This window comes from Corapipo altera, unplaced genomic scaffold (assembly GCF_003945725.1).
Source record: "Corapipo altera isolate COAL_440 unplaced genomic scaffold, ASM394572v1 59692, whole genome shotgun sequence".
NCBI lineage: Eukaryota > Metazoa > Chordata > Aves > Passeriformes > Pipridae > Corapipo > Corapipo altera.
Window position 1 is genome coordinate 1 of NW_020885638.1, and position 11,034 is coordinate 11,034.

At 46.6% G+C, this 11,034-nt stretch overlaps 2 protein-coding genes across 2 annotated transcripts; both read left to right on the forward strand.

Moving 5' to 3' along the window:
- Positions 1-2,140: 2,140 nt before the first annotated feature.
- On the forward strand, positions 2,141-2,885 carry LOC113940696. The gene has a single exon (XM_027631843.1). It carries the CDS (start codon positions 2,194-2,196, stop codon positions 2,833-2,835), a length of 642 nt encoding a protein of 213 aa, XP_027487644.1. The 5' UTR covers positions 2,141-2,193; the 3' UTR covers positions 2,836-2,885.
- A 6,580-nt stretch (positions 2,886-9,465) lies between these two features.
- On the forward strand, positions 9,466-10,210 carry LOC113940697. The gene has a single exon (XM_027631844.1). The coding sequence runs from the start codon at positions 9,519-9,521 to the stop codon at positions 10,158-10,160; it is 642 nt and encodes a 213-aa protein (XP_027487645.1). The 5' UTR covers positions 9,466-9,518; the 3' UTR covers positions 10,161-10,210.
- Positions 10,211-11,034: the final 824 nt, after the last annotated feature.

Here is an 11,034-nt window from a genome sequence, read left to right on the forward strand (position 1 = left end):
AATAAAATAACTGAGGACATTTACCCAGTGGTAGCCAACCCCTATACACTGTTAACCACATTGACAGAGGATTTAGGATGGTTCACTGTACTCGATCTTAAAGATGCCTTTTTCTGCATTCCTGTACACAAAGACAGCCAGGAGATTTTCGCCTTTGAGTGGGAAAATCCTGAGACAGGGAGAAAAACGCAACTAACCTGGAGAGTTCTTCCACAAGGCTTTAAGAACAGTCCAACACTTTTCGGAAATCAGTTGGCAAAGGAACTGGAGGACTGGAGAAGACAGCAGCAAGAAGGAGTTGTCCTGCAGTATGTTGACGACATCTTAATTGCAGCCAAAAGCCGGGACCAATGCATCGAGCTTACTGTAAGTCTCTTGAACTTTTTGGGGCTAAGTGGGTATCGGGTCTCGAGAGAGAAGGCACAGATAGCCAAGGAGATAGTCATCTACCTGGGACTTGAAATCTATCGTGGGCATCGGCGACTCAGTACAGACCGAAAAGAGGCCATTTGCTGTCTCCCAGAGCCCCACACTGTACGAGAGATGCAGGCTTTCCTGGGAATGGTAGGATGGTGTCGGCTGTGGATAGCTAACTATGGGTTGCTAGTCAAACCTCTGTATGAAGCCCTGAAAACGGCCAAAGAGGGAATTGTAACATGGACAGATGAGACCAGAAATGTGTTTCAACAACTGAAACAGTCCTTGATGTCAGCTCCAGCACTAGGATTACCAGATTTGACTAAACCTTTTGAACTGTTCACACACGAGCAGTTGAATGTTGCTCTGGGGGTATTATCGCAAACTCTGGGAAGCCAACGAAGAGCTGTGGCTTATTTCTCTAAACAGCTAGACAGTGTCAGCCAAGGGTGGCCGGGGTGCCTGCGAGCTGTTGCAGCAACTGTTATCCTGATTGAAGAAACCCGGAAGCTCACCCTTGGGCAGCATATCACTGTATATGTACCCCATGCAGTTCAAGCTGTGCTTGAACAAAAGGGAGGCCACTGGCTGTCCCCCAGCAGAATGCTTAAGTACCAGGTTGTGTTGCTGGAACAAGACGATGTTACTTTGAAAACAACATCCATTGTAAATCCAGCTATGTTTCTGTCTTCAACACTAACCGACAGTGTCCCCGAGCATGACTGTTTACAGACTATAGAGGAGACTTACTCCAGCAGACCAGACCTGAAAGATGTGCCCCTGAAAAATGCAGACTGGGAACTGTATACAGACGGAAGCAGCTTCATGCGAGATGGTAAGCGCTTCACAGGGTATGCAGTGACGACCAGAGACGAAGTGATCGAGGCAAAAGCCTTGCCAGCAGATGTGTCATCCCAAAAAGCAGAATTAATCGCATTGACAAGAGCCTTAGAACTGAGTGAAGGAAAGAAGGTAAATATCTGGACTGACTCAAAATATGCATTTAGTGTTGTACACGCCCACGGAGCGATCTGGAAAGAAAGAGGACTACTGACAGCCCAAGGCAGTGGAGTTAAGCATGCAGACCAAATCCATGCACTCCTGCAGAGTATTTGGAAACCAGAGGAGGTAGCTATTATGCATTGCAGGGCCCACCAAAAGGGGAAAACAATTCCCGAGTTGGGAAATCAATTTGCTGATCAAGCAGCAAAAGGGGCTGCAGAAAAAGGCATCTTGGCAATAGTGCCACAAAAGGAAATTGATCTGACCAAATACACCCCTAAGTATGATGAGAAAGACAATCAGCTAATTAGATCACTGAAAGCTGAAATCAAAGAAGGGGGGTGGGCTGTTACCCCTACTGGACAGGTTGTAGTCCCACCACCGCTCCTTAGGGAAATAGCTCAACAAGAACATGAGGCTACCCATTGGGGAACGGAAAACCTCCTGAAACATCTAAAGAAAACAGTAATAGGAACAAATATGACTGAAGCTGTGCAGTCCATAGTAGGTAAGTGTGAAATCTGCAAACGAAACAACCCAGATACATCAAAGAGAGTGGTACTAGGGGTAACAAAAGTTGGAGACCAACCCGGAGATTACTGGCAAATAGATTTTGCTGAGTTACCACCATGGGGGGGGTACAAATACATCCTTGTATTAGTTGACACTTTCAGTGGATGGCCTGAAGCATACCCCTGTCGCACTAACACAGTAAGGGAAGTGGTAAAAGCTTTACTTAACCACGTAATTCCAAGGTTTGGGGTTCCTCTAGGAATGGCATCAGATAGAGGAACACATTTCATTGCGACAGTAGTAAAAGAAGTATGCCGCATCCTGGGAATTGTCTGGGACCTACATACCCCCTATAGACCTCAGGCTAGTGGCAAAGTTGAACGAATGAATGGCACTTTGAAAATGCAAATAAGTAAAATTTGTCAAGAAACATCTATGTCCTGGGTTCAAGCTTTGCCACTAGCTCTGCTGAGGATTCGTATCCAGCCGAAGCGGAGAGATAACATAAGCCCATATGAAATACTATATGGAAGACCATATCAGGCACCACACATACCAGGGGATGTACACTTAAGAGGGAGAGCCGATTTACAAAAATATTTGATTGCTTTAGGCTCTACTTTGCAGAAGCTGCAGAAGGTCATCGAGTTATCCAGACCCATAGGACTGGACACTCCTGCTCACCCATTCCAACCAGGAGACTGGGTCTACGTCAAGTGGTGGAACAGTGACCCCTTGCGAGCCAAGTGGAGAGGACCATACCAAGTCCTGCTGACTTCCCTCACCGCCGTCAAGGTTGCTGGCAGAGAACCCTGGTTCCACTACTCCAGAGTCAAGAGAGCATCAGCTCCTGGAACAACCAACCAATCAGAACCGGACACTGATGACGAAGATGTGGAATAGACTGCTTGTTCTGTGTATTCTGTTCGTGCAACCGGTAACTATGAACCGAGTTTGGGACCAAAAACTGCATGTGGCCCTAGTCCAAAACGTATCTAAAATTCTCCGGAAAACTGAATGCTGGATTTGTACTCAAGTACCAGCAATTGATGATGAGAATAGTGAATGGCCCTCAATTTTTTACTAGCCTCACAAGGAGGTGTGTGTAAAGTCATCAATACCAGCTGCTGCTCTTACATAGATCAGACTGGTAGAATTAATAATGATTTGGCTGCAATCCGAAATCAAACCAACATCTTACATCAAATATCTCTAGATGATGTCTCCCTAGGTTTAGGAGATGTCCTCCACAAACTCACTTCATGGTTACCGAACTGGACATGGATGAAACAACTGTTTATTTTAGTATTGTACATACTTAGCGTTAGTGTAATAGCTCACTGCATGCACCGATGTTATAGTTGTTGTAGGTGTAGGTAGTAGAGATTGGACAAGACCTTTGGGTTTTGTCCAGTCTCTAAGGGGGGACTGATGCCTTAAGCCCCTAATGTTTTTTTATTTCTTTTAATATTTGTAAGACTTGTAAGTTTTATAAGCAGTGAAAGTAGAAACCCTCTCTTCTTTGCCCTTGTTCCTTTCCCTTTTCCCTGTAGCACCCTTGTTTACACATTCCTTAACCCTCTTACCCCATTCTATGCTCCCCATATCAACCCTACTCCTGAATCCAATAGAAATGTTTAGTCTTTTGTCAAGGTTAGGCCTAGACAGTTGACAGAACAGCATATCTGGGCCTAAACCACAGAATGAAGTCAAGAATTAGATAACTATGTACCCTTTGTGCTCTGATGATGATGAAGATGGGATGAATGGAGGGTCCCGAAATGCACCCCAGACTCATTTTCAGGGGGTGGACCCCGGGGCGGTCCAGAGGAAAGGCCACAGGGTGGATACATCTGGGATTGGATGGATGATGTTATAAAATGTAACCTCTCGGGCACAGGGACACGCGCGCGTCTGGTAACATCTTAGCCTTGGCAAATAAAACCCTTTCTTATCTCACCCCTAATTAACTGCTCCGGAGATTTTTTCAGCACCTAAATCCCACGGCAACAGTTGGTGGCCCGTACGGGGTGACCTGGACCGGGACTTCTTCAGACTGGAAACTTTCATCGTGCAGGAATATTCCTCAGCAAGCCGGCTTTTATCTGAGATAATTCCCGCCCCGGTCTGAGAAGCCCAGCTCCACAGAACCCACGGAAGCAAGCACGGAGCATAGAGGTGAGATAAGAAAAGAGCTAATAAGGAAACGGTATCTATTTGTTCAGTTAGCAGCTGCGGGAAAGTTTTGTGTTTTGTGTTCCAGGATAGGGAACACGGGTTCCTGGAAAGTTAACTTAAGACTTGGGCCCAGATAGTCGCGAAAAGTCGCTTTCCAGGAGGCGAACGGGTGGTTCGCCATCCCAGGTCAGAGCGGGTCAGCCTAGGGCTGTTTGGTTTGGAGGGGACGCCCTCCGGTGCTCTGACGCTGTGGAAGAGCCGGTGGGGCTCTGGAGTCGGAGCGACTCAGTAAATAGCTGATAGGTTACGAAACAGCTTTGTAACCTAAAGGTAGCAAGTTTGAATCCCAGTGTGTGACTGCGGTTTATTTTCGTTTTGCAAACATGGGTTGTGTTGATTCAAAAGTTGAGATCCCTAAAGAATCCCCCCTAAGTCTGGTGTTGAAGCATTGGAGAACTTTGGCTGGTCCTGAGACAATTTTAAAGAAGGAAGAATTGTGTAGGCTGTGTATGGATGCCTGGCCGTTGTTTGGACGAATGAGAGGGGTGGCGTGGCCGGAATTTGGTCCGTTAGAACTAGGTACAGTGTTTCGGTTGATCTCGCTTCTTCATGTGGAACAGAGGTGGCAGGAAATTCAATATGCAGAGCTGTTCTTGTCCCTGTTAATACGCCCTCAATTAGGTGTAGGAGATAAGAAAAACGAAAGTTCAAGAGAGAAAGAAAAAGCAGAGATGGCTTTAGGAAGAGGGAAAAGGAAAAATCGAGTTGAGGCTGCTCCTGTCCCACAAATCCTATTTAAGAACACCGGAGAAGATGATTTAGACATGTTGATATCACCTGACAGGAGAGAAAGCAGCCCGGGAGCTCCACAAATTGGACTCCCCGCAGCAGCGGCAGCGGGGGGGGCTGGGGCTGCCGGGGTGGCGGCTCCTGGACCGGCTCCGGCTGGGCAGGCAGGAGCCGTGGGGGGGCTCCCTGGCGCGGGTATGGCTGCGCTGGGGGGTGGAGCTGGACAAGTTGGAATCTCCGGAGGAGTTGGCTCGGGGGCGGCGGGAACCGCTCCGGGCACGGTTAGTACGGGACTTGCTGCCATGGCAACGAGTACAGGAGCAGGCACTGCGGGAGTAACAGGCTTGGGGCCAGCCCCGGCTGCAGCGGCGGCGTGGGGAGGGGCCCCAGGAGCGGTAGCAGGAACCACCCCTGGAATTCCAGGAGGGGCAGGGGCGGTGCCAACAGGCGGGGCCTCTGTCCTGACTGACTTGGGGGGTGGAGCTGGAGCCGCCCCCTTTCCCACGCTTTCCCCTCCCGAGGGGGGCCATTCCACCTTTCCGGAAGGGGGGAGAAAAGAGGAACCGAGAGAGTTTCCAATTTCTGCCCCTCATGAAGAGGGAACAGAGACACATAGACAGGGCAAGCCGGTTTCAGCTGCTGAGAGAAGGGAGAAGCGAGGTTTACCACCGTTTGATAAGGACACGGAAGCAGAGGGTGAATTAAGTAATAGTCCGGGGGAAGGAGAAGCAGACCCGCCTGTTGTAAGACCAAAGGGAAAGAGGGTCCGCGAAGCGTTAGCAGTCCCCGACCCGGTTGCAAGTAGAACAAGAGCAAAAGACAAGCCACCGTTAGAAGCCCCCTTAAGACAAGCCGTGACCAATCAAGGCACGGTATTAATAAAGGTTCCTTTCTCACTGGTTGAGTTACAGCAATGGAAAGATTGTGTGGGGGCATATAGAGATAATCCAGAAAAAATGACAAATTATGTCCAAAGAGCAATCAAAACTCAGAATCCTGATTGGTGTGATCTAGAGGTTATGATGGATACCCTATTAGACCAATCAGAGAAGGAGATGGTGAAAAGAGCTGCTCTAAAGGCAATAGAGATGCTAAAAACCTCTGGGCAGTTTCCAGGCGAGGATATCAAAGATATCTTCCCCCTCACGGATCCTGGATGGGATCCGAACGTGTCAGCAAACTTAGAAGCTTTGAAACGTTATCGAGACTGGGTAATTTATGGATTTCGGCATGGAGTTCCAAAAGCGGTGAACTGGTCCAAAATGTATGACGTTAGACAAGACATAAATGAGTCACCCACAGATTTTCTGAACAGATTAAAGGATGTTATCAGGAAATATACTGACATAGACATTGAATCAGATATGGGAAAGAAAAATCTGGTATACTTATTTGTAGGGCAGTCCACAGATGATATAAGAAGAAAACTGCAAAAAGCAGGTGGTGATAAAAAGGATATTAGTGAGCTGTTAGATATAGCCTGGACGGTATATCAAAATAGGGAGCAGAAAAGGAAAACAAGGGCGATGGAACAAGAAGGTGGCTATAGAGAGCCTCATGGACGTAACCACAGGTATAACAGGTCTAACCATCGACAGGGCATAGCAGATGACAGATGTTCTAACTGTAAGAAGAAGGGACATTGGAGAAAAGACTGCCCGGAGCTGAGGGGAACTGAAAACCCACTTCCCCCACCACCACCAGCCCCCCAACTGACTGTGGGTCAGAATGTATGAGGGGGACCGGAGGCTTCTTCCCCAGCAGAGCCTCTGGTTACAACTAAGCTGGGAGGGGAAAATGTTGAATTTTTGGTTGATACAGGTGCGGCATACTCTGTTTTAAATACTTTAGAAGGGAAATTGAGCCATGAAACTGTAACTGTGGTAGGTGCTACAGGGGTAAGTGAAACAAGGCCATTTTTTAAACCTTTAAAATTCAAATTGGGCAAGCACTGGGTAACTCACCAATTTCTTTACATGCCAAATTCTCCTAAGCCTTTACTGGGTAGAGACTTATTGGAAAAATTAGAAGCCGAAATTAAATTCACCAAGGGGGGAGACATAAAAGTTATAATCCCAGATACTAAATATATCGAGGCAACTGCTTTCTTTATACAGGAAAATCATGGAGAAATCCCCGCAGAAGTTGAAAATGCTGTCATACCCTTAGTCTGGGCCAGCGAGTACCCTGGGAAGTCAAAGCAAACTGAACCAGTAAGCATCGCACTCAGACCAGGAGCAATCCCGGTAAGGCAAAAACAATATCCTTTGAAATTAGAAAGCCGAAAAGGCCTAACACCTATAATTGAAAAGTTCCTTAAATTTGGTTTACTAGTAGAATGTGAATCCAGATTTAATACCCCCATCCTACCAGTGAAAAAGGCCGATGGCAAAAGCTATCGGCTAGTCCAGGATCTTAGGGCCATCAATAAAATAACTGAGGACATTTACCCAGTGGTAGCCAACCCCTATACACTGTTAACCACATTGACAGAGGATTTAGGATGGTTCACTGTACTCGATCTTAAAGATGCCTTTTTCTGCATTCCTGTACACAAAGACAGCCAGGAGATTTTCGCCTTTGAGTGGGAAAATCCTGAGACAGGGAGAAAAACGCAACTAACCTGGAGAGTTCTTCCACAAGGCTTTAAGAACAGTCCAACACTTTTCGGAAATCAGTTGGCAAAGGAACTGGAGGACTGGAGAAGACAGCAGCAAGAAGGAGTTGTCCTGCAGTATGTTGACGACATCTTAATTGCAGCCAAAAGCCGGGACCAATGCATCGAGCTTACTGTAAGTCTCTTGAACTTTTTGGGGCTAAGTGGGTATCGGGTCTCGAGAGAGAAGGCACAGATAGCCAAGGAGATAGTCATCTACCTGGGACTTGAAATCTATCGTGGGCATCGGCGACTCAGTACAGACCGAAAAGAGGCCATTTGCTGTCTCCCAGAGCCCCACACTGTACGAGAGATGCAGGCTTTCCTGGGAATGGTAGGATGGTGTCGGCTGTGGATAGCTAACTATGGGTTGCTAGTCAAACCTCTGTATGAAGCCCTGAAAACGGCCAAAGAGGGAATTGTAACATGGACAGATGAGACCAGAAATGTGTTTCAACAACTGAAACAGTCCTTGATGTCAGCTCCAGCACTAGGATTACCAGATTTGACTAAACCTTTTGAACTGTTCACACACGAGCAGTTGAATGTTGCTCTGGGGGTATTATCGCAAACTCTGGGAAGCCAACGAAGAGCTGTGGCTTATTTCTCTAAACAGCTAGACAGTGTCAGCCAAGGGTGGCCGGGGTGCCTGCGAGCTGTTGCAGCAACTGTTATCCTGATTGAAGAAACCCGGAAGCTCACCCTTGGGCAGCATATCACTGTATATGTACCCCATGCAGTTCAAGCTGTGCTTGAACAAAAGGGAGGCCACTGGCTGTCCCCCAGCAGAATGCTTAAGTACCAGGTTGTGTTGCTGGAACAAGACGATGTTACTTTGAAAACAACATCCATTGTAAATCCAGCTATGTTTCTGTCTTCAACACTAACCGACAGTGTCCCCGAGCATGACTGTTTACAGACTATAGAGGAGACTTACTCCAGCAGACCAGACCTGAAAGATGTGCCCCTGAAAAATGCAGACTGGGAACTGTATACAGACGGAAGCAGCTTCATGCGAGATGGTAAGCGCTTCACAGGGTATGCAGTGACGACCAGAGACGAAGTGATCGAGGCAAAAGCCTTGCCAGCAGATGTGTCATCCCAAAAAGCAGAATTAATCGCATTGACAAGAGCCTTAGAACTGAGTGAAGGAAAGAAGGTAAATATCTGGACTGACTCAAAATATGCATTTAGTGTTGTACACGCCCACGGAGCGATCTGGAAAGAAAGAGGACTACTGACAGCCCAAGGCAGTGGAGTTAAGCATGCAGACCAAATCCATGCACTCCTGCAGAGTATTTGGAAACCAGAGGAGGTAGCTATTATGCATTGCAGGGCCCACCAAAAGGGGAAAACAATTCCCGAGTTGGGAAATCAATTTGCTGATCAAGCAGCAAAAGGGGCTGCAGAAAAAGGCATCTTGGCAATAGTGCCACAAAAGGAAATTGATCTGACCAAATACACCCCTAAGTATGATGAGAAAGACAATCAGCTAATTAGATCACTGAAAGCTGAAATCAAAGAAGGGGGGTGGGCTGTTACCCCTACTGGACAGGTTGTAGTCCCACCACCGCTCCTTAGGGAAATAGCTCAACAAGAACATGAGGCTACCCATTGGGGAACGGAAAACCTCCTGAAACATCTAAAGAAAACAGTAATAGGAACAAATATGACTGAAGCTGTGCAGTCCATAGTAGGTAAGTGTGAAATCTGCAAACGAAACAACCCAGATACATCAAAGAGAGTGGTACTAGGGGTAACAAAAGTTGGAGACCAACCCGGAGATTACTGGCAAATAGATTTTGCTGAGTTACCACCATGGGGGGGGTACAAATACATCCTTGTATTAGTTGACACTTTCAGTGGATGGCCTGAAGCATACCCCTGTCGCACTAACACAGTAAGGGAAGTGGTAAAAGCTTTACTTAACCACGTAATTCCAAGGTTTGGGGTTCCTCTAGGAATGGCATCAGATAGAGGAACACATTTCATTGCGACAGTAGTAAAAGAAGTATGCCGCATCCTGGGAATTGTCTGGGACCTACATACCCCCTATAGACCTCAGGCTAGTGGCAAAGTTGAACGAATGAATGGCACTTTGAAAATGCAAATAAGTAAAATTTGTCAAGAAACATCTATGTCCTGGGTTCAAGCTTTGCCACTAGCTCTGCTGAGGATTCGTATCCAGCCGAAGCGGAGAGATAACATAAGCCCATATGAAATACTATATGGAAGACCATATCAGGCACCACACATACCAGGGGATGTACACTTAAGAGGGAGAGCCGATTTACAAAAATATTTGATTGCTTTAGGCTCTACTTTGCAGAAGCTGCAGAAGGTCATCGAGTTATCCAGACCCATAGGACTGGACACTCCTGCTCACCCATTCCAACCAGGAGACTGGGTCTACGTCAAGTGGTGGAACAGTGACCCCTTGCGAGCCAAGTGGAGAGGACCATACCAAGTCCTGCTGACTTCCCTCACCGCCGTCAAGGTTGCTGGCAGAGAACCCTGGTTCCACTACTCCAGAGTCAAGAGAGCATCAGCTCCTGGAACAACCAACCAATCAGAACCGGACACTGATGACGAAGATGTGGAATAGACTGCTTGTTCTGTGTATTCTGTTCGTGCAACCGGTAACTATGAACCGAGTTTGGGACCAAAAACTGCATGTGGCCCTAGTCCAAAACGTATCTAAAATTCTCCGGAAAACTGAATGCTGGATTTGTACTCAAGTACCAGCAATTGATGATGAGAATAGTGAATGGCCCTCAATTTTTTACTAGCCTCACAAGGAGGTGTGTGTAAAGTCATCAATACCAGCTGCTGCTCTTACATAGATCAGACTGGTAGAATTAATAATGATTTGGCTGCAATCCGAAATCAAACCAACATCTTACATCAAATATCTCTAGATGATGTCTCCCTAGGTTTAGGAGATGTCCTCCACAAACTCACTTCATGGTTACCGAACTGGACATGGATGAAACAACTGTTTATTTTAGTATTGTACATACTTAGCGTTAGTGTAATAGCTCACTGCATGCACCGATGTTATAGTTGTTGTAGGTGTAGGTAGTAGAGATTGGACAAGACCTTTGGGTTTTGTCCAGTCTCTAAGGGGGGACTGATGCCTTAAGCCCCTAATGTTTTTTTATTTCTTTTAATATTTGTAAGACTTGTAAGTTTTATAAGCAGTGAAAGTAGAAACCCTCTCTTCTTTGCCCTTGTTCCTTTCCCTTTTCCCTGTAGCACCCTTGTTTACACATTCCTTAACCCTCTTACCCCATTCTATGCTCCCCATATCAACCCTACTCCTGAATCCAATAGAAATGTTTAGTCTTTTGTCAAGGTTAGGCCTAGACAGTTGACAGAACAGCATATCTGGGCCTAAACCACAGAATGAAGTCAAGAATTAGATAACTATGTACCCTTTGTGCTCTGATGATGATGAAGATGGGATGAATGGAGGGTCC